Source organism: Oryx dammah, unplaced genomic scaffold, assembly GCF_014754425.2.
Source record: "Oryx dammah isolate SB20612 unplaced genomic scaffold, SCBI_Odam_1.1 HiC_scaffold_15, whole genome shotgun sequence".
NCBI classification, from domain to species: Eukaryota; Metazoa; Chordata; class Mammalia; order Artiodactyla; family Bovidae; genus Oryx; species Oryx dammah.
In genome coordinates, this window is record NW_024070199.1 from 38,961,568 (window position 1) to 38,989,018 (window position 27,451).

General features: G+C 57.8%; 1 protein-coding gene across 2 annotated transcripts; it reads right to left on the bottom strand.

Annotated features, from left to right (window-relative positions):
* Window positions 1-5,269: 5,269 nt before the first annotated feature.
* Window positions 5,270-23,493, bottom strand: RAB3IL1 (RAB3A interacting protein like 1). Of its 2 annotated transcripts, XM_040255999.1 has the most exons (11): window positions 23,333-23,492; window positions 14,919-15,171; window positions 14,473-14,568; window positions 14,310-14,387; window positions 13,196-13,414; window positions 11,740-11,868; window positions 11,532-11,644; window positions 11,221-11,244; window positions 9,786-9,885; window positions 7,103-7,169; window positions 5,270-6,256 (listed from the first exon to the last, which is right to left on the bottom strand). In XM_040255999.1, exons 1-11 carry the CDS (start codon window positions 23,341-23,343, stop codon window positions 6,174-6,176), a joined length of 1,173 nt encoding a protein of 390 aa, XP_040111933.1. In that variant the 5' UTR covers window positions 23,344-23,492; the 3' UTR covers window positions 5,270-6,173. The 2 variants fall into 2 exon arrangements, with proteins under 2 accessions (XP_040111933.1, XP_040111934.1); XM_040256000.1 differs by lacking the exon at window positions 11,221-11,244 and having other exon boundaries at window positions 23,333-23,493.
* Between the last annotated feature and the right edge of the window lie 3,958 nt (window positions 23,494-27,451).

Here is a 27,451-nt window from a genome sequence, read left to right on the forward strand (position 1 = left end):
AGCTGGGGATCAGTAGATGCAAACTGGTATATACAGAACGGATAAACAGCAAGGGCACTATGTTCAGTATCCTGTGATACATCATAATGGAAAAGAATATGAAAAATATATGTATCAATGAGTCACTTTGCTGTACAAAAGTAATTAACACAATACTGGAATTGAACTACAATTGAAAAAAAAGAAAGAAAACATCACAGTGAGATATCACTTCGTAGCCATTAGGAAGCAAGTGTTGGCAAGGATATGGAGATATTGGAACCCTTATGCCCTGCTGGTGACATTGTAAAATGCTGCCTCTGCTATGGAAGACAGTAGGAAAGTTCCTCAAAAAATGAAAAATAAGAGGGCTTCCCTGGTGGTTCAGTGGTAAAGAATTCGAGGCAGGAGACAAGAGTTTGATCCCTGATTTGGGAAGATCCCACATGCCATGGAGCAACTAAGCCCATGCACCACAATTACTGAGCCTGTGCTCTAACGCCCAGGAGCCACAGCTACTAAGCCTGTGCTCTAACGCCCAGGAGCCACAGTTAATGAGCCCACGCGCTCTAACACCCAGGAGCCACAGCTACTGAGCCTGTGCTCTAACGCCCAGGAGCCACAGCTACTGAGCCCACGCGCTCTAACGCCCAGGAGCCACAGCTACTGAGCCTGCGCTCTAACGCCCAGGAGCCACAGCTACTGAGCCTGCGCTCTAACGCCCAGGAGCCACAGCTACTGAGCCTGCGCTCTAACGCCCAGGAGCCACAGCTACTGAGCCCATGCGCTCTAATGCCCAGGAGCCACAGCTACTGAGCCTGCGCTCTAACGCCCAGGAGCCACAGCTACTGAGCCTGCGCTCTAATGCCCAGCAGCCACAGCTACTGAGCCCACGTGCTCTAGAACCTGTGACGAAGAAGCCACCGCCATGCACAGTCTGTGCACTGCAGCTAGAGAGCAGCCCCCTGTCCTGCAACTAGAGGAAAGCCAGCGTAGCAGTGAAGACCCAGCACAGCTAAAAATACATAAATCAAAAACAGAACCACTATATCATCGAGCAGTCCCACCTCTGGGTAAATGTCCAAAAGAAGTGAAAGCGGGATCTCAAAGAGATATCTGTACTCCCAAGTTCATAGCAGCCATTATTTAATCACTAGCCTAGAAGTAGAAACGGCTCAAGCCAGCAGTCAACAGAGACGTAGTGGTGGTTTAGGTGGTTTCATCACTAAATTGTGTCCGACTCATTGCGACCCCATGGACTATAGCCTGCCAGGCTCCTCTGTCCATGGGATTCTCCAGGCAAGAACACTGGAGTGGATTGCCATTTCCTTCTCCAGGGGATCTTCCCAACCCAGGAATCGAACCCAGGTCTCCTGAATCGCAGGCAGATTCTTTCCCAATTGAGCTATGAGGGAAGTCATCTCAACAGAGGTAAACAGATAAAATGTGGTCTCTGCATACAATGGAGCATTGAAGTGAAGTGATGTCCGACTCTTTGTGACCCCATGGACTGTAGCCTAACGGGCTCCTCCATCCATGGGATTTTCCAGGCAAGAATACTGGAGTGGATTGCCATTTCCTTCTCCGGGGGAATTTCCTGACCCAGGGATCGAACCTGGATCTCCTGCATTGTAGGCAGACGCTTTACTGTCTGAGCCACAAGGGAGGCCCTAATGGAGCATTACTCAGCCTTAAAAAGGATGGAAATCCTGCCCCAGGCTGCTGCAACGCAGCTGAGCCTTGGGAACATTATGGTAAGGAAAATAAGCCAGTCATCAATAGACAAAACACTGCCTGATTCCCTGGTGGCTCAGATGGTAAAGTGTCTGCCTACAGTGTGGGAGACTGGGGTTCAATCCCTGGGTCTGGAAGATCCTCTGGAGAAGGAAATGGCAACCCACTCCAGTACTCTTGCCTGGAGAATCCCATGGACGGAAGAGCCTAGTAGGCTACAATTCATGGGGGTCACAAAGAGTCGAACAAGACTGAGTGACTAAACTTTCCACCTAGAGAAAATCACTAAGGTAGTTATAGCCTGGTGGTGGCCAGGGGTGGAGGGAGGGGAGTTCTTCAATGGGTTCACGGTTTCAGATATGTGAGATGAAATCGTCCTGGAGATCTGTTTCATGGCAATGTGAACATACTTGATGTTCCTGAACTGTCCAGTGAGAAATGGTTAGGATGGTAAATTTTGTGGTTTGTTTTTTAAACCACAATAAATTTTTTAAAAGTGGGGGGGTGGTAGTGCTGCAAAGGTCATTTAGTCCGATATTCCCAACTCAAAACTGAGGCCCAGAGGGGAGTGACTTGCCCAGGTCCTCAGCCCTGGCGAGATCAAACAGGAGAGGCTCGGAAGATGGTAAGATGTGACACATAGTGTGAGGCCAGGGTGGGGCTAGGCTCAGGCTCAATGACTGTAGCTGGTGCTGGCTTTTAAGATGTGGCTGTCTGTGCCAGCGGCACTTAGCAAGACCTGAGCGGGTTAATCTAGAAAGTTCACTTGAGAGGAAGAGCGTGTGGCTGATGTCAGCTAGCCTTCCCCTCCTAACTCTCAAAGCCCTGAGAGCCCCCGCCCCCAGAAGCCTGCAGGTGCAGCTGTCAGGAGGTATATGTAAGAAACAAACCTAGATTAAAATCCCCATCTGCCACCACCTGACCCTAATTCTGCACAACTGAAAAACACAGAAGGGCCTAAGGCAGCATCAGGAACTCGGCAGGTGGTGAGAGGAAAGCTTCTAGGAGGCTGACTGATGCCGTCGGCTCTGGGACAGGGCTCATTTATTCCTCATCTGGGGCCACTTTTTCCTGTGCGACCTCTTGGTGCCTCAGTCAGCTCATCTGCAAAATGAGGGGAAATAGTACCTCACAGGGGTGCCCTGAGCATTAAGTGAATTTGTTCATGTTGTCGACTGAACGGAAAAGGAAATGGCAACCGACTCCAATGTTCTTGCCTGGGGGATCCCGTGAACAGGGGAGCCTGGTGGGCTGCTGTCTGTGGGGTCGCACAGAGTCAGACACAACTGAAGTGACTTAGTAGCAGCAGCAGCAATCGACTAAAAAATACAGTCACAACCTGAAAATAGAGTTATTTGGTGGGAATGCTTAGGACTGCAAGCCAGGAAGACAGCATCTCAGTAGCTCCGAGAAAACTGCCTCCAAGGAGGCAGGAGTGGAAGTCAGGTTATATTCAAATTTGCAACAAAGGGTACAAGCAGTCTGAACATTAAAGATCAGGTATCAGGTTAAGGTGGAGAAGGAAATGGCAACCCACTCCAGTATTCTTGCCTGGAGAATCCCAAGGACAGAGGAGCCTTGGTGGGCTGCCGTCCACGGGCTCGCACAGAGTCGGACACGACTGAAGCAACTTAGCAGCAGCAGCAGCAGCAGCATCAAGCTAAGGAATTCAGCATTCTATGTATGAAAGTGAAGTCGCTCAGTCGAGTCCGACTCTTTGCGACCCCACAAACTGTAGCCTAACAGGCTTCTCCACCCACGGGATTTTCCAGGCAAGAATACTGGAGTGGGGTGCCATTTCCTTCTCCGGGAGATCTTCCCAACCCAGGGACTGAACCCGGGTCTCCCGCATCGTCGTATGCTTTACTGCTTTACTGTCTGAGCCACCAGGGAAGGGGATCACTGAGTTCATTCCTGTCATACACACTGCAGCTCTCGGGGGCCAGTCCTGTTTGCTTGTTCGCCTTGCTTTTGTATTCCCCCAGCTCCTCAGCACTCACCATGAGTGGTAGCAGCAACCACTGGATTGCATCCCCATTCACATTTGGAGGTCAGAAATCGCTGATGGCTGTGACATTTCTTGTTTATTAATATGGCAAGAGGTATTTTCGTTTCACAATGTAAATGGCTCGGAACCCGCCCCAGGACATAATAGTGCTCATAAATACTGAGATACTGAGGCCACAGTGTGTGAGTCACATGCGCCTCCAGGTATCTTAGCGTACTGTTGGCTGACCTCGCCTCATCTGGGCCTGACACCAGGAAATGCTATCGCAGGTGCAGGCGGAGCGAGTCTGTGGTGGGGAATCCCTGCCAGGGCTCTGAAGTGTTGCCTGGTGTCTCCTTGGTGGTGGGTATGGCGGGGCCACAAGCACAGAAACTCGGGGCAGGCATGGGGCGGCTCCAGGGCCCAGACCTCCATCCTCCTTAGTCCTCCAGCTGACCCAGGATTGACCCAGGACACAGAGACTGTAGGCAGGAGAGGACATAGGAGACTCCATGTAATGTCTCCTTCCCTGACACCCTCCATCGCCCTCCTCGCTTCACTTCCTCCATCTGCCATGTTGGATGTTCTCCGTGCATTATTTTCATTACCAGCCTCCCCATGAGAGTCTCAGCTCCAACAAGGTACCCCCAGCACCAGGAACTGTGTCTGCGTATGAGTTGCCCAGTGTTTGTTGAGTGAATAAATGACCGTCTACAACAGGAGGCCTAGCTGGTGAACATCCCAGGGGGGCTGGGGAGACAGAAGGTATTCAAATCACAAGTGGAATGGAGAGGAGGGTCTGCGGCGGAGGGAGAATCTGGGAGGCAGGAGAGCAAGAGGGAAAAGGCTACTGGCTGGAACGAGTGATAAAGTGGGGAGCCTTGACTTACCAGCTGAGGCCCCAAGGTCTCAGAGAAGTCCCCTTGAGGGATCACCAGCCTCAGTAAATACTGACCCAGAAGCTGCCATGCCCCCGCCAAGGAAGGACACCCACTGGCCTTGGCCAATATCCCTACCAGTAGGGAGGGGACCAGGCACCTGAAGACACCTCTCAAGGACCACTTGGAGGCTCAGAGGCCCAGGCCACCCCTACTTTCTTCTGACTACTACTGTCCTTTAACCAGGGCGGGGAAAACCAGAGTGACCACAGCCCCTGCTGTGCTGCTGACAGACATCACCAATCAATCCTGCCTCCGTCCTGCATGCTCCAGGAAGACCTTGATGCCTTGACTCTGAGTTCCAGGCTTCCACGTGACACCGGGCAGGGGGGCCTCGAAGGGAACTGCCCAGGATTCCTGGGGAGGCCAGGACAGATTCCCCTGTTCTCCTGACAGCAGACCCCTCCTCACAGGGAGGGGGAGCTGGGCTCACCTTCCCCCCCAGCCCCCAATAACCCACGGAACACTGGGGAGGACTTTGGGGGATGCCGCCTGCAGCAATCCCTTCAGGATTTGGGTTTAATCCCAAGCACGAGGGCGGGCAAGGAAAGGATTTTGTTTCATTCCTTCAGATGCCCAAGGCTTGGCCCAAGCCCCAGGGCGCAGGAGTGAAGGCGCGTGGCTGCCCAGCCTCTACCAACAAAGCCATCCTTTATTAAATAGACCGTGCTACATTCCATTCAGAGGAGGAAATCGGACAGGGTGAGGGATGTGTCCAGGTTGGCTCCCCGGCATCGTGTGGGGTGAGGAGGGGCCCGGGTCCTGCCCGCCCCACCCCAGGCCTGCGTGCAGAGCAGGGCGATCTCAGCCCCTGTTGTCTGAATGGCCAGGCCCAGCTGAAAACAGGCCTGGGCGTCCTGTGGCCCATCTGTGTTTGACTCTGGGAAGACAGTGACCCCATCCTCCCAGCAGGGGTGGAGGCAGGGCTCCCTGCAGCATAGGGCTCAGCCGGCAGGGAGGGAGGGGGACGAGGGCCCTAATCCATCTCAGGCAGATACAGGATGGAGTGGAAGACAGCCGGGGAGGCCCTGCCCGTCCTAACTCTGCTGCCCTGTGGGCACCTGGGATGGCAGGTCCACTAGGCCTTCGGTGGGGAGGCCATCTGGGAATGGGGTGAAGCATGGCCACTAGGGGGTGCTGGTGCCCAGGGCTTGCAAACTGGAAGGGTGAGGAAGATACCCTGGAGATGGGACCAGCAAGGCACCAGCAGGCAACAGCTCCTGGGATAGCAAGGGGGTGCTGGCTGCCCCAGGGGTCCCCTGCTAAGGGCTGAGCTCCCAGCTCCTTGGTCTTTGGTGCTTTCTTGGAAGTCTCCTGGTGGCTGTAGTACTACTGAGAAGGAGAGGAGGTCACCTCCTGAGGTCCTGTCCAGGGTTGGACATTTGGTGCTGGCTCAGTGCCGCCTCCGAGGCCTGGCCATTTGTTCCTCCATTCAGCCCCTGGCTCAGGACTGGCTCCAGGACCCCGTCTGTCAGTCTGTCTTGGGGCGGGTGTTATCTCCAGCTCAGAGCCGCCCTCCGGGCCTGGGCCATGCCCTAGGCCTCATGGGGGAAGAAGCCGAGCTTGGCCAGTGACATCTCCTTCCGCAGTCTCGTGATCTCCCAGAACATGGGCTCCGCTGTAGGTAAAGAGAGAAGGTGAACAGCTCAGTGACCCTCAGGGTCACCTCAGGCAGATGGCCTGGCCCTTCCCCCTGGTTTTGGGTATAGCAGCTGGCAGGCACCCCTAGGACTCCCCAGTCCTTCAGGACAGATGACCTCTGTGAGTGGTCGGACCTCTTAGAGGCTCCTCTCTGAGGTCCTGCAAACTGCTGAGTGCTGAACACCTGGGAGGCTTGAAGGTGACAACAGTCACTTTCATAGCCTGACTCGGACATGCACGCACACACTGTCACACACTCAGACAGGCTGCAAATGCTCTCCAGCCACCCTGAGCAGGGCCCATCCCCTGGCCTGGCAGAATGCGGGCAGGGGACACAACGGGTGGGCAGGGCACTTGTCGGACAAGGGGAGGGGAGGGACTACAGAGGGAGGTGGGGCGAGCCTGTGTTCAGCCACCACTTGGAGGCCACGCGGCGGGGAGCTGATTCACAGGGAAGGCCCCACCGTGTAGGGTCTCGGAAGCCAGGCCAGTAACAGGGATGCTGTTCGTTCAGGCCCCGGGGGTTGGGAGAGGTTTCTGGAAAGGACAAAGCAGCGGGATCCAGGTATGCAGGGGCCTCCAGCTGGTTTTCCTAGTGAGGCAACTCCCAGGAGGCTCCTTCCCGCTCTTCTTCTCTCCACAGGGCATAGCAAGAGACGCTTCGAGGAGCCCTTATGCTAATTCACTACCTTCCCCTCTCGCTGAGTCCTCCCTCCGAGGAGGGCAGCAAAGTGCTGGGGTTGGCCCCGGCCGCGGCTGACCCGCCCCGCCCCGCGCCGCCGCTCCCGGGCGCCACCCCGATCGGCCACTAGGGGGCGCTCACCGTCCTGCCGCACCAGGCCTTGCTGGATGTAGCGGATGTAGGTGAAGAAGTTGCACACGGCCGTGATCTACGGGCAGAACGCACAGGATGTGAACCTCTCGGTGCCCGCCACGAAAGCCAGGAAAGATCGGAGACCACACTGGGAAGTCCCACGTCCTGGCAGAGTCAGATTACCGCTGGGCTCTAACGTTACAGTTAACAGGAGCAGTATTATTCCTCCTAATAAAAAACGATGCCGGCAACTATAGTGTAATCAAGTGCGCGGATCCGAAGAGGCCGACGTGCCTACCATCCCCATTCCACACGTCGGGGGAGTGGAGGCTGCGAGAACGACCCGACAACAACTGTGGAGGCCACGGAGCTAAGAAGCGGCTGAGCTGGAAGATGAAACCCCGGCAGGCTGCCAAGAATCCAGGCTCCCTTGAGGGGCTTGCTAGGTCTGGATGCTGGAGGCCCCAGGGCATCTAGGCCTTAGGAGGTGCCATGCGTGATGCCAGGAAAGATGAGGAATCAGAAGCTGCCCACCTGGCTGCCCTGGATCCCGGCCTGAGACCCCCAGCTTTGCCTAAGGCTGCTCCATGCCAGGCCCTCTCTGGGGCACTGGGGACCCTGGGCTGGCTCAGATCTGATCCTGGTCACAAAGACTCAAACCCTGGAGAGGGTGCTGTTGGTGCCTCGCCCAGGCCCCCTCCCTCAGGCTGGGGTTCCATCTCCCCACAGCACCCCAGTACCCTCACAAACCTGGGCCAATGACTGGCGTGTGGAGTATAAAAGGACACGGCCTTGCCTCAGAGTAGAACCCACTCTGGGCTGCAGAGCGATGAAGGCAGACTCCAGGGGAGGCCTCACCTTTGCCTGTCCCCGCTTCTGCCTCCCTCCCTCACCTCCTGAGAATTGCACCCACTCTCCATCTTGGGCTCTGCTTCTAGGGAACCCAACCTAAGACAGGGTGGAAGACAGCTGGCAGTTGTGCTCACAACCGCCTCTACTGAATATCCAGTGCTTTGCGGGAGGGACATCAAGTCGGGGTGGGGGGTGCCCACCACCTGGGGAGTGGAGAAAGTTGTGGGAGTGGTGATGCTCCTGCTGGACCCTCAGACACACAAGAGCCCTTGGCAAGAGGACAGAGTCGGTGGTCTGGGTTGGTGGCCCTGGCAAAGGCAGGAGGTGGGAGAGAGGCCAGGTCAGGGGATTTAACCCAGGGTAGCCAAGGCGCTGTCTGGGAAGGCTGCACAGGATGGGGTGGGGCGGGCCACAGGAGCTTGAATCCCAGGCCGTGGAGTTCCCTAGTGACCAGTGGGCCCCACCAGTGGACCCCTGAGTAGGAAGGGGAGAACAGTGGTCCTCTCTCCCCAGGGCCGTGATTTGGAGACAGAACTCTCTTCTTCCTATGGATTCCACACTCCTTGGTCTCCTCAGGGTGGGGACCACATCCTAAAACTTCACACCCTTCTCTTTTCCCACTCCAGCTCTGGCCAACACAGCAGACACACAGGCCTGGGAGAACCGATATTCTAGACGTAATTTTGTAGGCCTGAGAGCATCTGGTATGGATCTCCTGGTTTGGGATCAGAAAGAACAAAGAGGGGACTTCCCTGATGGTCCAGTGGTTGAGACTTAGGGCTTCCACTGCAGGGGGCCTGGGTTCCATCCCTGGTTGGGGAACTAAGATCCTGCAAGCCACGGGGTGTGGCCAAAAAAGCACAGAGGGAGCCCACGGCCACTGAACAAGACTCTGGTCACAGATGCAGAGGGTGAAGGCTGCAGCAGAAAGAGACCGGATCCAGGATGGGGAGATCCGAGGTCTAGGCTGAGTGGCCCACTGCCCGTTGATGGCAAACAGCCTACTTTAGTCCCAGGAGGCACCTCTAGAAGGTCAAGGGGAGGAGATGGCTCCTCCAAGAGGGCCTTCCACACTGTGTCACCTTTACATCAAGCTTCAGAGTTTCCCATACTTTTGTTCTTCCCAGTCTTCCTCACTGTCTGGGGTCCACCCATCCCACCCTCATCCCAGCTCAGTGACCTCATCCTGGGTCACCCGGCAGGTGAGGGCAGAAGCTGGGATTCCTGGAGGCCCGTTGGTGCCCATGGCTGACTGTCAGACAAGCCTCAGAACCTTCTTTCTCCAAAGCCTGGGGCTAGAGCCAGGGGTCAGGAGCATGGAACTTTCACCTGAACTCTAGTGTCACTAGAGTGATTAATCATACTAACCACACTCCCTTAATTAGGTTACATTGAATGACAGAGGTGATGGGTATCACGCCCATGATTACTTTTCAAGAAGCAAGAAAATGGCTACCTCAGTCCTTCAACCACAAGGAACTGACTTTTGCCAACAGCATATGAACTCAGAAGAAGGCCAGGATCTCTAGAAAGGACGCAGCTGCTGACACCCTGCCTACAACCCATGAGACCCTGAGCAGAAGACCCTAAGCTGTGCCTGGATTCCTGACCCAGGGAGTCTGTGAGATAATAAACAGATACTCCACTAAGTTTATAGTAACTTGTTACACAGCAGCAGCAAACAAATATACCTGGCTTGGCTGTGTGGCCCAAGGCAGTCTCCCCACCTCTCTGAGCCTGTGCCCTGATCTGTAGATTGTAGGTTGTGCAGCCTGGGGTTCAGAGGCCCAGCCCAGGGAGCCCCTAAGGAAGCAGGACACTCTCCCACCGGATGACTCACCCTGGCCCGGGAAGATGGTGAGATGTAGTAGTGACCCTCAGAGTCCCCAAGCCGGATTCGGTGACGACAGGCGCAGGCCAGCCCACTCAGGGCACACGTTCTGTGAAAAAGCAGAGGGGGCTGTGGGGCTGGCTGGGGCTCGCCCACCCCGTCCACACAGGGAAGCAGCAGCAGCCAGAGAAGGTGCAGGGAGAGGGCGGGCAGACAGACATCAGAGTGGAGACTGGCATCCTCTCCCCTAGCCCCAGCTTCCCAAGGAGCCTGGAGCCCAGACAAGGAGGGGGGCAATCCCAGAAGTCCCTGGATGAGACTTTTAAGCCAAGCTGGACCCCATCTCTGGCCCCCTCACCTCACCCATGTTGGACAGGAGGGGTTAGTCAACCGCAGGCCAGGTATACCAAAGCTCCATCCTCTGCACCCCCTAAAAATGCACACCCCCCTCTTTCTTGGAGCCCTGAGACCCAGTCGCCCCTTCCTCCAACTAAGCAGGAGTCTTCTCTCTTTTCCACTTAGGTCACCAAGTCCTAGGTCCTGCCAGTAGGGCCTTTGGCCTGGATGCCTTCACTCATTCCAACAGCTCTCTGCCTCATCTCTACCCTTCTTCTCCATGTGACAGCCCAGGGCTACTCCCCAAACCCACATCTAGCCCCCTATCATTCTCTACTGCCCAGGAAATAGTTATGGAGAATCCCAAGTAAAGGGAGGTTAAATAGGCTCCTTGGCTGCTGGATTGCTGCCTCCAGGATCCAAACAGGGAATCCTCTTTTCAGGCAATGTTAATTGATGATCTGTGAAATGCTGGCTTTAGTGGGTTAAAGCCCAAACCTCATTTGAGGGCCTTCACACACTGGCCCCATATGCGCTCTGTGGCCTGAGCCCCGACTCTGTGACTATCCACCCAATGGTGTTTTCCATTAATATTCCGGCTTCTCATACCTTTACTCATTCTGTTACCTCTGTCTCAAAGACCCTTCCCTGCTTGCATGCGTACATGCTTAGTGCTCAGTCATATCTGATTCTTTGCAAACCCATGGATTGTAGCCTGCCAGGCTCCTCAGTCCACAAAATTCTCCAGGCAAGAATACTGGAGATGGGTAACCATCTCCTTCTCCTGGGGATCTTCATGACCCAGGGATTGAACCCACATCTCCTGCATTGCAGGCAGATTCTTTAACCCCCTTGAGTCATCAGGGAAGCTCGCTTCCCTGCTTGGCAAACTTATTCATCCTTCAAAACCCGGCTCAAGTGTTCCCTTCCATGACAAGGCTCCCACTGTGGGCCTCCCTCTCAGGCTCCAGTGCCTGCCCTCGCTCCATGCTGGCAGCTTAGCTCTGACGCTGCCCCTGCCCAATGCCAGCTAAGAAGCAAGGAGGACCAGATCCCAGGGCCCTTAGGTCATTGTCAGGAGGTGGAGTCAACAAATGACATCACTTACGTGTCAATCGGGGCCCGGAACCCACTGCGGGAGAGAGGGAGTGGAGAGGTAAGCAGGTCAGGCCAGTCAGGAGAGGGAGACCCCAGCCCCAGCACTAGAGGCGGCATCTCGGCCACAGATGCCTCCTCGCCTTGCATGGGGGCAGCCACTGTCCCGCTCTGGTCAGGTGGCCCTGCCCACCCTGGGGTCCTCCTGCAGGACCCAGCAGGCAGCCCTGAGGTTCAGCCCTCCCTGGCTACCCCCTTGATGGCAGCCCAAAGCTACGCGGGCCTTTCCCAGGGGGCAGGAAGGGTGCAGGGCACTAAGCTTACTTTGTGTGACTGCAGTCAACGGCGGCCACCTTCACCGTGGGCAGGGTTTGCGAAGCCACAGGCTCGATGGTGAGCGTGTTGTCCTCCACGGCTGCCCGGACTAGGGCCGAGAGCTGTGGCGGAGCAGGGAGGCAGAAGGAGGCGATGAGGGGCTGGCCTCCGGCCACGGGGCCGGGCCCTCCAGCAGGCCGCCCTCTGCCCGCCTCACCTCCTGCATGGTGAAGTCCAGGCAGGGGCCCACATCCTCCCGGTACACCCTTTCCAGGAACGGGGAGGTCTTGTCCAGGGTGGGTGATTCCCTCCAGGCCTGGAACTCTGCGAACAGGGTCGTGTCCACCTGTGGGGGCAGGGAGAGCCGGGTGGGGGTCAGGGCGCTGAGGGGGTGGCCAGCGTGGCAGAGGCAGGCAGGGCCCAAGGAGGTGGGGAGCCAGGGAGGATGAAGCTCAGGGCCCGCTGGGCCTGAGGCCAAGCAGGGGAGCCAAGTCCTAGAGAACTCTTCTCTTCCCTTTGCACTGCAGGATTGAGAATCGAACTCCCAAGTTTCACTTCCGGGTGTGTTTTTAGTTTCCTGGCACTAGAGAATTAGACGTGGGCCCAGGGTCTTGCGCTTCCCGTGTGGCTCAGCTGGTAAAGAATCCGCCTGTACTGTAGGAGACCTGGGTTCGATCCCTGGGTTGGGAAGATCCCCCTGGAGGGGTTGCAAAGAGTTGGACACAACTGAGCGACTTTCTCTCACTCTGGGGTCTCACCCCGAAGACCCTCGCTGCCTCCTTGAGGAGGGACAGTTGAAGAGTGACCCTGCAGGCACCCACCAGTACACGTGGGGACCAGCTGGGACCCACAGCACACACAGGTGTGTGCACACGGAGGGGACATGCACAACTTGCCGGCTGCCCCAGGGCACATGCAGAGTGAGACACTGGGAGGGGGTGGGGACGGGGCCGGCCCCTCTCCAGAGCCATTACCTGTCGGGAAAAGGAGAGGGAAGTAGCAGAGGTGAGGCCCATGGGCAGCTCCCCAGGCGGGAGCTGCCAGGCCGGCTCGTAGGTGAGGTGAGCCGCCTTGCTGGGGACCACGCAGAGGAGCAGGGAGAGGAGGGGAGGCAGCCCCGGCTGGGCCGGCAAGACAGACAGACAGACGGATGCAAGGAGAAAGACAGAGGAAGGAGACGTTAGAGGCCAGTCAGCAGCTGAGAGCTCAGAAGGGGGTGGAGAGGCTTGGCCTGGGCCTCCTCTCTAGAGGCCTGGGGCAGGACGGAGCTGGGGCCACCTAGGCTTCAGAGACCCCAGGAACCCGAATCCCACTTCAGTCCTCGTGGGCATGCAGGGCGTTTGCTGGGTGCAGCCCGGAACTGAGCTCCTGTGGCCCCAGGAATCTGCATTTACGCGAGGAGACTAAGGTGCCCAAAACCCACAACCAAGGACATCACAGCCACTGTCCTGCCTGGACAGGGACCCCCTATGCCCTCCTGAGGGTCAGACACCTCATACCACAAGGAACTCACTCGGCCCTCATGACCAGAGGACACAGAGGCCCAGAGAGGGCAGGACAGGCTCCTGGTCCCACAGTGGGGGGCAGGCGGGTCCCCACTTGGCACTGCTGTCTGCCTGACAGGGGGCGCTGGCTTCCTTTACCGCACCCACTGCCCGCCCAACGCCCCTCACCTCTTTGCCCTCCTTGTCCGGCGTGAGGATGTGCCCTGCAACGGGGCACACCGCGGGGCAGAGGGCGCTGCTGGTGCTCTTGTGGCGCAGGTGGCCCTTGCGAGGTCCGGCCTTGGTGGGGCTGAGCAGCTGCGGGTGGAGCTCACGGTTGGGAGAGGCTGGTGTGGACGTGATGACCAGTGTCTTCAAGGCTGTCACCTCTGCCTGCAGCATGTCAATCTGGCCAGGATGGGACGGCCGTAATGTTAGCCCAAGGCTGACACCATCCCGGCTGCCCTATCCCAGCTCAGAACTGTGACCCGCACCTAACCCCACCTGTGACCCTTGGAACAGCCTCTGAGGTAGGGGCTGAGATACCCATTTTACAGATAGAGAAAGTAAAGTGAAAGTGTTAGTCGCACAGTCGTATCTGAGTCTTCACGTCCCCAAGGACGGTAGCCTGCCAGGCTCCCCTGTCCATGAAATTCTCCAGGAAAGAATACTGGAGCGGGTTGCCATTTCCTTCTCAGGGCATCTTCCCGACCCAGGGACTGAACCCAGGTCTCCTGCATTGCAGGCAGATTCTCTACCATCGGGGCCACCACAGATGGGGAAACTGAGGCTCAAAGAGGAGATACAGCCTGGCGAAGGTCGTCCTCAAAACCAGGACTCTTGAGGTGCACAGGTCTGGGAGTCAGCTGGGCCTCCCACTGATGGGTCCCCAGGAGTCAGAAACAAGCCTGGCCCTTACACTTTTGCAGATGGGCAAACAGGTTCCAAGGGATAAAGCTACTTGTCCAGGCTCAAACAGCCAGACTGATGTTGCTGATGTTGCTGCTCTGTAAAGGGGGTATGGGAGGAGGGAGAGGAAATTACGGGCTAACAGGATCTTCCCAGCCCCTGAGAAGGTCTCCGTGGTCCACTGGAAGCTCAACTAGAGGCTCGGATCGCTGGGCTCCCATACCAGTTGGCACATTTCAGCAGGATTGTCTCAGACCTCTGCCCCTCCCTGCTGGGCCTCTGCTGGCCCATCCCTGCTGGCCCCCCAGGTCACGCCAGGGTCCGACTAGGTCTCAAAGGCCAGCGCGTGCAGGGCTGGGAGGTGGGCAGGAGGTCCGGGCTGAGGAGGCCTCACCTTGCCCCGGGCCTCCTTCAGCTGCTTTTCTGACGCTGCCTGCTTCATGTTGGCGTCCCGCACCATCCTGTGGGCCTCCTGGGAAGAGGGCAGGCTCTGCGTGAGTTGGGGGGCGCGATGGACGCCCAGCAGACCCACTCCCTACTGTGCCCTGGGCCCGCACCTCGAACAGACTGGCTGTCAGCTCCTCCAGCTCCTGCTCCAGCTGTTCCCGCACCTTGGACAGCCGCTCACACTCCTCATCCTTGAGCTTCAGCTCCTGGGGAAACGAGGCGCCGTGCCTAGGGGGCATCTCACACAGGCCTAGGGGCCCGAGCTTGCTTCCTCTTTGAACCCCAGCCGTCAGTTTGTTAGAGCTTGGGACCAGTTTTCAGGGATGTCAAGACTTATAAAAGTCATTTAAAAGTCACAGGAACTGCCCTGCCCTCACACCCAGCACAGGCCTGGCATGCAGGTGGCCTTGATAGGAGGGTGACATCTCTGGGTGTTGGGTGAGAGCCCGCGGCTCCCAGGCCAGACACTTGTCTCCCCCCACCCCACCCCACCCCACGCCCCTTGTTTGCCCCACCCCACCCCCACCTCATGTCTCGCCAGGCCCTCAGTGCCCACCTTCTGGGCTTTGTGCAGCTCCTCCTTCAGGAACTCCGAGCCCTTCTCTCGGATCTCCATGGAAGAGCTGCGCAGGCGTGACACGTCCAGCTGGGTGGCTGCAGGGCCCTCCTCGCCTTGGGCCTCCTCCCCTGCAGGGGTCTCCGGTAGGCCTCCCAGGGACTCCCTGTGGCTTTTGTAGGGGCCCACGCTCTTCCAGGGGACTGGGACAGCTTCAAGGGGCGACGGGTGGCCCTCCTCCGGGTGAGGCTGGCTGCAAGGCAAAGAGCAGATACAGGGCTGGGTCCTGAGGCCTGGAGAACTGAGCCCAGGGACCATGCACCTGCAACGCTGGGCCTCAGTCTCCCCATCTGTAAAATGGGCCATCATTGGGGTGATCACAAGGGCAGAATGACCAAGTATAGCGTCTCCTGGGGACAAGGACAGGACTCATTCACCTTTATCAACCACCTCCTCCAGCCCAGGACTACATAAGCGCTCAGCACATAGCAAGTACTTGTTTGCCCAGCAGACACTATAAATGCATCCATGTTGACAGCCTGAGTTTCTCCTACAAAACTGGGACAATCCCAATGGCCCTACCTCAAGGGCACTGAATGGATCAGTTCAGTTCAGTCGCTCAGTCCTGTCTGACTCTGTGACCCCGTGGATGACAGCACGCCAGGCTTCCCTGTCCATCACCAACTCTCAGAGCTTGCTCAAACTCCTGTCCATCGAGTTGGTGATGCCATCCAGCCACCTCATCCTCTGTCGTCCCCTTCTCCTCCTGCCTTCAATCTTTCCCAGCATAGGGGCTTTTCCAAGGAGTCAGTTCTTCGCATCAGGTGGCCAAAGTATTGGAGTTTCAGCTTCAGCATCAGTCCTTCCAGTGAATATTCAGGACTGATTTCCTTCAGGATGGACTGGTTGGATCTCCTTGAGTCTCCAAGGGACACTCTGAATGGATCCGCCTCAGCACACGAGACCTTTAAGTGGGAACTGCCTTCACTGCTAGCGCTCATACAAATTTTATGCAGATTCAGTCCCATTTAGAGTGGACCACAGACGAAGGACCCAGCCAGGGCAGGCAGGGCCAAGACAGGAAGATTGTGCAAACGGCTTGGGAATGGCAGCCCCACTTCCTGCCTTCTGGACGGTGTAGAGGGCACTCCCAGCTCTCCGCTTGGTCTGCCTTGTGACCTCAGGCAAACAGCCCCCTCCCTCTGCTCTCCCCCACCCCCACCCTCAGGACCCTCCTCTCCCTGAAGCTGAAGACCCTAGAGGCAGTGGGAGGTGGGGGCCACCAGGCTATGACCCCTGCAGCCCCCCTCCCCTCCCTTCCACGCTGCCCCTTCACAGCAGACCCTGAGGACGGAGGAAAGGAGAGGCCCCGACAGTGGCGGTTTGTGCCAAGACAGCACCTCCGGACTTGCTCACTCAGCACAAGCTGGCGGTGCCTGAGCCAGCAGCTTCTGAGCGGCCCTGACGGGCCTGGGGTGGGGGGCTGGGCTGCTGATAGCAGTGGGGAAGTGCAAGGGAAGGAGGCCAAGAGGGGCCCACACACAGGAGAGAGGAAGGCCCAGGGTCATAAAAATTCAGGACTGCAGAGAAGTAAGGCAAGGCTGGGGTCTGTCTCCTGGACCCTGGGACAGTTACTAGGCAGTCCCCAAGCCTCAGTTTCCCCTTAGGAACACCAGGCACCCAGGGACCCTAGCAATGAGCCCGTTCCCATCCCTCCACATGGCCTCCTCCAGCTGCCCAGCCTGGCCTGCCATATGCTGGAACTGGCCCCAAGGTTCCTGGCTCTGGGTCCTGCCTTCTAGGGACAGGGGGCTTTGATGAATAAAGTGGGAATGCACACCCGCCACTCCACCCACAGTGTTTATGCCAGATGGGGTCTCTCCTAGTACCCTTGTGTGTGTGTGGGGGGGTCCTCATTGGCAAGGGGGTCCAGGAAGCTTAAATGGGCTGTGGCAGTGCTATGGAGGCCCAGGCTGGGAGCTGTACCCAGGGGACTTATCAAGGGGTGCTCCATCCATGTTATCTTATTTAAAACTCTTGATAGCATTCGTTGTATTGTCCCCATTCTACACTTGTGGGACAGATGCTCAGAGAGATGATGGGACTTGCCCAGGGTCACACAGCTAGTCGGGGGCACTGTGGGACAGACAGCTAGGTCTTCAGCCCCGGCCCAAAGCTATCCAGCCACAGTGGACAGGAGGGTGGGGAGTGGGCGGCAGAAACATGTATCTGCTTGGGGATCAAGGGCCACTGGGCCCCCAGGCAGCCAGGAGACTCCACCTTGGCTGTGACAAAGAGAGCTGACTCATTTTTAGCTCAAACTGCCTCCCAGAAGGGAGTCCAGGACTTGGGGAGCTGTGGCTGAGTGCACAGGCTGGTTGGGCATGGCCGGGTCCACGCCAGGCTCCGACCTGGGGTCCGCACGAGCCCCTGGGAAAGTCACTGAAATTCTTTCAACCTGCTTCCTTGCCTGTGGGATGGGGATAAAACCTGCAGGGGCCTCACCGAGAATCTAGTGAAGAAGTCACTGGCCATGTTCCCAGGGAAACAGTGGGGCTGTCTGCACCCATGTTTGTCAGGCACCCCACCGCCCTCACCATCCCTGCCCAGGCTGTGTCCTGCACCTGAAACCCCAGACCTTGAGGATGCACCCATGGCGGGGAGCCTGGAGACCTTCCACTTCCTCGGTTGAGAGGATGGCCATAATCAGTCAGGCTTTCTGGGGACCCCACCTCAGGGCTGCCCACTACACTAGAATGAGCAAGAACGATAGGCCAAGGGCAGGGGGTGACTTGGAGGGACAGCACAGGGCACAGGGCATGATCTCAGCTCTCAAGACACCTAGCCCCACAGCAAGGATCACCCTGCCACGCCCATACCCCCTGCCTAGGGGACAAAGAGAAGGAAATGGCAACCCACTCCAGTATTCTTGCCTGGGAAATCAGAGGAGCCTGGTGGGCTATAAGCCATGGGGTCACAGAGTCAGAAAGAACTGAGAACGCACAATGGAGATGGAGGGGACACAGGCCGCCAGCCTCTCCCACGAGGCCTGAACTTCATCCACCGGTGTGGTCTGGGTCTCCGGCCACGGGCTGGGGATGTGTCCAGAAGTCCCCCTCCCCCAGCATTTTTCTAAAGAGTTCACTTGGCCTGCTCCTGGGGGGATGGGCCCTTATTTTGCAGCCAAAGGAAAGTGTCTCAGGGAGGCCTGAGACAGAGCATCTGTGATACCCACCCCACTCTCCCCAGTGGAAAAGCCCATGAGCAAATCCTCATGGCAGAAAGCGTAGGGATAGCAGGACCACGCCATGGCCACCAACTTCCCTGTGCCTGGGTCAGGGGTGCAGGAGCAACAGAAGAGGGGGGTCCACTCTGCACTGGAGTCTGCAGACTCTCCCCCTCACACTTGGGGCCGGGGCCAGCTCCTGTGACTCAAAATTCAGATGAAGGAGGGACCCCAAGCCCCTCAGGTCTACCCAAGCCGGAATCCGCTATCATCCATACACATCAGCACGGGAAGGCCAAAAACTCAGGTGCGAGCCCCTGTGGGGGTGGGGAGCTCACTCCTTGGACAGCACGGGTTACCACTTAAGCCCTTCCGCCCCGCCTCTCTGCCCCCAGTCCAGGTCCATGGCCTTCTCCTCAAACCTTCTCAGCCCCCATTCCTGCAGAAACAGAATTCAGTGTCCAGGACACGCCGCGAGGGCCACTGGGAAGGGGTCTGCTCCGGGGAGGGGGAGGGAGATAATGAGTCAAGGTCAGGGGTAGGTAGGGGCGGCCAACATCCCCCATCCCCAAGCCAGCTCTGCAGCCTAGAGGCCAGGGAGGTCTTACAGGAAAGGCCCCGCTGGGTCACTTCCCCAGGAAGCATACAGGCAATGGTGGCGGGAAAGGGGGAGCAGTAACTGCAATCCTCAGCCCCCAGGCCAGCCCTAGGGGGCCAGCAGGGCTTTCATCCCCAACCAGAAAAAAAAAAAGGCCAAATGAGGAGCAACCCTAGAGGCTATGGTCCCCAGTCACCCAGCAAGCCCCACCGGGCCAGCCTGCCATGCGGTCCTTCTGCCGTCCCCCTCTCTGCCCACCAGTGTCCAGGTCACCTCTGTGAGTTAAAAACTAACAGGGCACAGTGGGTTCATTTAAACAAGCAGTGGAGTCAGCGAGAGAAGCGCTGAAAACCAGGCGAGGGAGAGAGTTGGGACCCTTGCCTTCTGCCTGGGACCACCAAGCCCAGGATGCAGGGTGGCTGCAGCATCTCTGGTCCGCAGGAATCCCAACCCAGGGAAGAGCGACCCGGTTAGGAGGTCTGCTCTGAGGACACTAAGGCTGACAGCCAAGTGACTCCAGTCCAGGGGTCCAGGGGGTCCCGGGAAAGGTCTCACGTGTTGGCCAAGTCTTCAGCTCCAGACCCAGATCAGATTCCCAAGCTCCTGCTCACGTCCACGCCAGCCCACTACTCTGTGTCTCCACGTGTGAACTTACGATGCTGCCACAGCGAGAGGCTCTCCCCAGTTCGGGTGAACGACGAGGTACCCGAGGCTCAGAGAGGGACGGTGAGCTGGCTGGACACACACAGCAAGGAAGCGGCAACGGGAGTACTGAACCCAGAGCCCAGGCACCAATGCGTCATGTGACCTGTCACCCGGAAGAGTCAGGACGGGAGGAAAGGGGATGAATGGTGGTTTCGGAGAAGTGAGGCAGGATGCAGTCAGGTTTTGAGGAAGTTGGAGCCAGTGCCCGAGCGGTGCTGGAGATGGTGGTAGTGGTGGGGGGTTCCACCCAAGGCTGCTGTTCTAGCCAGGCAGGCTGCAGGCTAGGAGGGGACACGCAAAGGGGACACACAGAGACAAAAGACTTCTGGGCGGTGCGGAGGAAATCAGTGGAGGCCCAGGGGCTGGAGAGGGGGACCGAAAAAGTTAACAGTAATTAATATAATTAAACACCAAGGACGAGGTGAATGACAACAGTGGTGTCCGGGAAGGGAAAGAGGATCGGGGAGGGGGTCTTTCAGGGAAGGAAAAGGGGGAGCTGAGGCATTTGGGAAGTGGTGGCTGAGGGGCGGCACCAGCCCAGAGGAAGCAGCTGCAGCCCTGAGCCTGGATGAGGGGAGGAGTGGCAGAGGAGCTGAGGGCCAGGACAGAAGGGCTGCAGAAGGAATGAGAACACAGTCATAGACGGGAACAGAGGACTGCAGAGGACTGAGGCAAGAGGGACCCCTGGGGCAGGAGGGGGTGGGCCCGCACCACTCTGGGAAGGGGAAGCAGGTGTGTACTTGGTAGGGAGCAGGAGGGAGGAGGAGGAGGGCAGGGACAGCTTCGGGATGGTCAGCAGGGCGCTCAGAACACCTGAGGCAGGTGGGCCAGGCCAAGCCTCTCCCGGCCACAGCTCTAGGACTGCCCGCCCAGCCCAGCCTGGATGTCTCCACTGGGAGCTGGCAAAGGCCTGAGGGGATGGAGGGCTCCCTCAACGACTGGGGCAGAGCAGGGCACACAGCACGTGCCGCACACTTGCCTGTCCTGTCCTAGAGGAAACGGATACCCCAAGACCTCAGAGATGTGATGCATATATACGAGCACCTATTGTGTGCTGGGCACGCCACCAGCCCGCCCTCACGCAATCGGCACAGATTCTGGCAGCAACATCACCACACCCCCTTCTCATCACAGCTGAATTCATTTTGCTTCCCTTCCCCCACCCTGTTGGGCACAAATCCCTTGCAGATGTGAGGACAGTCTAGGACAAACAGGACTCTCTTGAGTGTCTGAGCCCCACGGACCAGTGTGGGCTGATTAATGGCAGGAAAGCTATCTCCACCTGTTGAAGGGGGAGGTAGGTAAATCATGGAGGGCTTCCAGGAGGAGGTGATAGAGACAGTTGTACCCTTTCCACCTGCTCTCGACCCTGGATCCCCTAGGCCATCCAGGCTTACTCCTGGATCCCCTGATGCCACTTCAGAGCCCGGAGCTCCCTGTGACACCTTAAAGCAGGACCTCACAGATCCAATCTCCTTAGGGTAGCCAAGCCCCAGAGCAGTTAGGTGACTTTCTCAAGATCACACAGCCCATCTGTAGGCCTGGAGCAAAAACACAGTCCCCCATCCCTGGGAGGCTGGGGTGGTCTCTCTCATCCCTGGGCAATGCATCAGAGCCTGTCCTCCCCCAGGGATGGGTATGATTACCCCCATCTGGCAGATGGGGAAATTGAGGGGCTACACCCATGTTAGTCGCAGGAAACTAGCCCAGAACCTGAACTCTGGCCTCTGATGACCAAGTCTCAAGTGCCTAGTGCTGTGTTAGCAGCAGAAGTGCCCCAGTCACCATCCTCACCCCACCACCTCGGAACTGGCTGGGCATCCAAGACTATAGGCATGGGACTCTGTGGGAGGGGGACAGCCGCTGTTTCGGGGAGCCACCTCTGAGTTCTGAGGTCAGGGCCCACACTCAAGGAGTCCTGAGGAAGAGGGTCCACTCGAGCTCCTGTAGAGTCCCGTCACTGCCACCCACCCTGGGGGAGCGGTCCTGGGTCCAGGGCCAAGAAGGTGAACTGGCACCATGACCTGGCCATTAACAGAGCAGTCACCCAAGACATGCATCTCAGTTATCTTCAAGACTGGGGAAACCAAGCCCCAGAGACATCAGTGGCTTAGCCAGAGTCATCGACTCCTCACCACCCCCCTAGTCTAGGAGGAAGGATCCCAGGTACTTGCCCAGAATTGTCACAGCAGCTCAGTTACCTGGGCAAGCATGGCCCGAGCAGTACCCCTCCCCACTGCTGCCGGGGTCTGTGATCTCCCAGCACAGCAGGCCCCCAGTGCTGGTAGCTTGGCTCCTGATCCTTCAGTCCTTGCCTCCAATGCCCGAGTGAAGAGTCCATGAGAAGGCAGTGCTCACGGTGACCCCTAAACTCTGCCTCTCGATCCCAAAACACATTCTGTCTCATGCTTTCCGTCTTCATCTATGAAGCACCTAGTATGTGCTCTGCTCCCAGCTAAGCCCTGGGGAATCCAAGTGAGCCACACTGAGCATCAAGTGAGGATCAGCTGGAAAAGCCTGGTCCATCCAGAGGGTCCTGGGACTCTGATTCTGTCTTTAAAATGAGCATCCATCTACTGAGAGGTCCCAGACTTGTTTGGCAGGCCCAGCCTGGATGCCTGCGGGAAAGGACACACACCTGGATTAGTCCCACCACACAACCTAGAGGCTCAGAGAAGTGAGGCCATATGCTCAGGATCACACAACTTGGTGGCTGTATGTGTGCCTGGGTGTACCCAACACAAGGGGTCATGAGCTCCCTCCACCCAAGCTCTTCAAACGTGGTTAAACCCCAGCAGGATCACTCTAACCTCTCCAGCTGTCACCAGCCCACCTCAACCTCCTTCTCCCTAAGCTCAGTCTCCTTCCCCCAGGGCACAATTCCAAAAGAATCCACGCTCTGCCTAATTCTCTCCCTTTAAGAGTTCTCATGCCTCCCCACACCTCACCCCTACTGGGAGCCCATTCTCTCCGAGCCCCTTGCTGGAAATGACTCCCCCCTCCCCTAGCATCTCAGCTCCAGCTTTGCTAGGTGCCACGAAGTAAAGTGGATCCGGCCTGCATCAGACTCCCAGCCCGCCAGCCTCTCCTCTGGGGCTTCCCTCACTCCCCAGCTGCAGCTGGGAGAAGCCCTGTCCTGGGACCACCCATCTGGCTGGTTCCACCCAGGAATACCACCCACCCACCCCCACCCCCATCTGGCCACATCTCGGCCAGGACCTGGTCTCTCCAGGCTCATGAGGAAGAAGAAGTGTTTACCCCACACGGTGAGAAGACAGCAGCCTTTCTGCACATACAGGGAAGGGATCCCACATCAAGTCGCCCAGGGACCCTGAAGCATCAGTGAACAGATATGGGTACCAGAGCCACTGCCTAGGGCCCAGAGTCCGTGCTGCCGGCTGCCAGCCTGCAGGTAGGTCCCACCCCACACCTCTGAGCCCAGCACGCTCTAGGAGCCCCAGACGGAGGTTCACCAGCTTGCAAGCCAACTTAACACAGACCCAGTCCCCCGCTTCCCAAATGTACTGTTTCAAGGGTTCACCCAGCCTGAGGGGGGCGTCCTTCCGAGGTCTTTTCCCAGGCTTCCTCCGGCGCGCATTCCACCGCCCACACCCTTCCCCCAGTCTCACTTGCGCTCCCGACCAGCTCTGAGGAGTGGATGCTGTCACTTCAGGACGGTCTGCAGCCCACCCTTCACACTCCCTGCCCCGCAGAGAAAGCCCCTGATCGCTCCGGGCCGGGTGTCCTTCCATCCCCAGTCGCGGGCAGGGATGGGGCGCAGAGCACCTCCCGGTCAGGGTGCACACACGGCAGGGACGCCTCCCCGCCCCCCCGGCACTGTCCCATCCCCGGAGGCAGCCGCGGCCCAACCCAGCGGGGACCTACCCGCTCCACATCCCGGCGCCTGGGGGCCCGCCGGGCGTCGGTTCCCTGCGCCGCCGCGGCGATCTTCCCGCTAGCTCCTCGCGCAGTCCCCGCCCGCCGCCGACTCCGCCCGGGGCCCGCCGGGCTGCCCCGCCGCCTGTCAGTCCTGCCCGCTGCCTGTGGGTCTGCGCGGCCCCGGCCCCGGGTCCCGCCGCGACCCTGCCCTCGGCGGTCACGTGGCCGAGGGGTGGCCCGAGGACACGTGCCCGGCCCCGCCCCTCTGGCGGCCGATGCGGAGAACTCGCGCGCGCTCCCGGCCCAGCCCGGCTCGGGCCGCCCGCCCCGGACTTACAGCACCCCGCGGCCCGCGCGGCTCTCGGATGCTCCCAACTGACTCCGCTCCGCCCAGCGCCCCGCAGCACCCTAGCAAGACCACCCTTTCTCAAGCACCTACCATGGCTCCAAGCTTTCAGCTCCCGGATTCTTAGAGGACGCCCTCCCACCCCCTCCCTCTCACCTGGCCCTCTGGCCATCTCTCCTTCCCTGGGCTACTGCTCTGCAGCAACATCCTTCCTGGTGAGAAAGGGGGCTCACCCCAAAACCAGTTTTCTCCCTCCTATTGAGTGCTTCTTCTGAGGGAGGCCTCACCTTTGATCCAAGTCCCCAACTACCTCCACACCCCACCCCACCCCCAAACTAGGGGCCCTCCTTTCTTGTTCTGAACAGATTCTACCCACCCCTGCCTTTGCCCACCACCTACTTTCTGGGGGACTCGCACCCACCCACCCGTCCCCCAACACATACACCTGTCAGGACCCACAGCTGCAAATTCCCTAAACACTGGTCTGTCCTGTCCCTCAACCCCTCTGTCCGTCTGTCACTTATCTGGAGCCCTGATCATCTGCCTCAACTCCAGCCTGGGGCTGATTCAGTGAGAGCATAACCCCACTTCTCCTGCCAGGGACTGTGGCTCCCACCCTCCTTGTCTAGAGGAGGCCTGGGAGACTGGGAGGAGCTATTTCTCTTTCATATTGCTAGAACTTGGGGCACTACCCTTAGACCTGGAGCTGGGGCCGGGGCCCCAGGCTTGAGTTTTGTTGGGTCTTCATCTGGGGACACACATGTTGTTCATGCATGCATTCAACTCATTGGACTCAGCGGAAAAGACCCTGATGCTGAGATAGATTGAGGGCAAGAGGAGAAGGGCACAACAGAGGATGAGATGGATGGCATCGAAACTCCGGGAGACAGTGAGGGACAGGGAAGCCTGGTGTGCGACAGTTCACAGAGTTGCAGAGATGGACACTACTTTGCGACTGAACGACGACAATGTGTTCAGCCACCTCTTCTGAACACAAACCATGGGCTGGGGATCCAAAAGGAAACTGCATAGACACAGGCTATGTCCTCCCGGGGCTCCAGTATTGTGGCAAGATAGATAGGGGGGACTGCAACGCCCAGGGCACACCTTGCAAAGTGGATAGTGTCTTACTTCAAAATAGAGAACAATGGACCACTGGAACAATGGCCCAGTGGTTAAGACTCTGCACTTCCACTGCAGGGGTCATGGGTTTCATCCCTGGTCCGGGAACTAGGATCCTGCATGTTGTCTGGCTGGGCCAAAATGAAAAAAAGAGAGAGAGCAGTCTTCCTTTCCTAGGTGGGCAGGACTAGGAAGGAACAGGAACAGGACTTGGTGAGTGGAGGGCAAGCCAGACTTGATGCCTTGCTCTCACGCCCCCTGGCACCTTGTGCAGTGAACCTGACGTGTGCAGTCCTCCATGACTTTCTTTTCATTCTGCCCAGATCTCTCTCCTTCATTCTGTAGCACATTTGTTTCCACAACTGTGGTTTCTCAAGGGCAGCGACCTCCTTGGGTCTGTGTTTCTCCACCCACTGCAGTCCAGCCCAGGGTCTCGCCCAAAGCAGTTGTCATGTTTGTTGACAAATCCTTCACCAAATAAGTCTTGAGCAACTGCTGTCTCCCTGGACCTTGCTCTGCTCACTCTTTGGGGGAGCGGGAAGAATAGCACAAAAGGAGCTCAGGACAGGGAGCTTACCCTCCAAGTCTTCACAAGCCCCAGCAGGAGATAAGACCTGGTCCAAGTCCTGGTAACCCAGACTGGTAGGAGATAACGGATGGAAGGGGTGTCAGCCCAGGGCTACAGCCCCAGGGGAAGAGTCTTCAGCCAGGGAGACCCTTGAGCGAGGTTTTGAAGGACAAGTGAGGAGTCACTGTCATGACCCTAATTACTAACCAAAAATATCCCATGATCTAAGCAGCTGCTTAGGACTCCCAAGGCCTCACTAGCTCCTCCCACAAATGCTCCTCGGTTGACAACCATGGGCTCAGAGAAGTTTAAGGAACCTTCTGGATGTCACATAGCCAGGGAAGGAAGGGCTGTGGCCCCTTATGCCAGTTTCCTGAAAAGACAGCCCAGAAACCAGAGGGCTCTCTGGAAGCAGCAGCTCCATGCTGTTGGGCAATAAGGGGAGCCCATTAGATGCCTGGCAGCTAGTGGAGAAGGAAAATAAAAGGTGTGTCCTCTGCCCCCCAAGTCACCACCTTCCCCAAACGCCCCCTCTCACCCCTGCCATCCCCAGCCTGGCAGCCCTGACCACAGACCCCATCTGGGAGAGACTTGCCAGCCTGGATGACCTAGGCCCTGGATCTAGACTTCAGTTCACTGTGTGACCAAAGATGAGTGTCTTGACCTCTCTGAGCCTCAGATGCTACATCTGTACAACCACCAAGTCGGAGGAGACAAATCAGGGCCCTCCCTGGTGGCTGACCTTGTAGAAGGCTCCTGAAGTTCTTCCTAGTTCTATGCTTCCCAGGTGGCAGTAGTGGTAAAGACCCCGCCTGCCAGTGTAAGAGACGGGGGTTCATTCCCCGGGTCGGGTCGGGAAGATCCCCTGGAGGAGGGCGTGGCAACCCACTCCGGTATTCTTGCCTGGAAAATCCCATGGACAGAGGAGCCTGGCGGGCTACAGTCTATAGGGTCGCGAAGAGTCAGACACAACTGAAGCGGCTTAGCAGCAGCCCCGGTCTGGAGCCCCGCCTCTCCCCCTCCCCCAAGGCCCCTGCCGAGTGGTGAGACTCCCCCTTCCCCAGGTCTCTAGCTCACCTGTCTGTGTCCCAGGGCTGCTCTCCTAAGTTCCCCTTGAGTGCAGGGCCCAGACCTGATGGAGCATAGCGGACAGTCCCTGAGCTCACTGCCAGGAACACAGGACATTTTCCTCGGGCTGGGCACTCAGCAGGCTTCTCTGCAGGGTCCATGGCTGGAGGGCCAGACCCAGGGTCCCTCTGGAGTCAGCCAGGCAGGGAGGTGGCAGGAGCCTTCTCCCCACCCCCAGGCTGAGGCTCACACTAACCTTTGCTATCTCTGAGGAGCAGCGGCCTGTGAGGGAGGCGTCTCTCTGACAGGCCTCTATCTCCTTAAACCCAGTAATTATTAACTCCCATGGCTCAGCGGGCAGCGGACGATGCCGGGCTCTCCTCCCAGGGAAGATGAGATACCTCAAAGGGGGGCGGGAGCCTTGCTCTAGCGTGCCCAAGGCCTCAGGCTTTTCCAAGGCCCATGGTTAGGGCAGTCTGTCCCCTCCCTGCCCAGGTTGGCAAGTTGGAAAGAGCTTGTCCAGCCCTGGCCCTGTCGCTGGCTGGCTCTATGGCCTCATGTAACACCACTGCCACCCTGGCCTCCCTGTGGTCCCTGCCCTCAATATCCCCTTAAAACTTTTGTGTGTTAGTCACTCAGTTGTGACCCCATGGACTGTTGCCACCAGGCTCCTCAGTCCATGGGATACTCCAGGCGAGAATACTGGAGTGGGTTGCCATTCCCTTCTCCAGGGGATCTTCCCAACCCAGAGATCAAACCCAGATTTACTGCATTCAGTTCAGTTCAGTTCATTTGCTCAGTCGTGTCCAGCTCTTTGCGACCCCATGGACTGCAGCATGCCAGACCTCCCTGTCCTTCACTATCTCCTGAAGCTTGTTCAAACTCATGTCCATCAAGTCGGTGATGCCATCCAACCATCTTATCCTCTGTCATCCCCTTCTCCTCCCACCTTCAATCTTTCCCAGCATCAGGGTCTTTTCCAGTGAGTCAGTTCTTCACATCAGGTGGCCAAAGTATTGGA

Bases quoted from the DNA above. Each gene is read 5' to 3' on its own strand.
- RAB3IL1 (XM_040255999.1), bottom strand. The intron at 14,388-14,472 runs GTGCGGGCCCAG...CCCTCTTCCCAG, and splicing joins TGACAGCCAGTCTGTTCGAG to GAGGCCCACAGGATGGTGCG. The intron at 11,869-13,195 runs GTGAGGGGCGTT...CTGCCCCCACAG, and splicing joins CGGACAAGGAGGGCAAAGAG to GTGGACACGACCCTGTTCGC.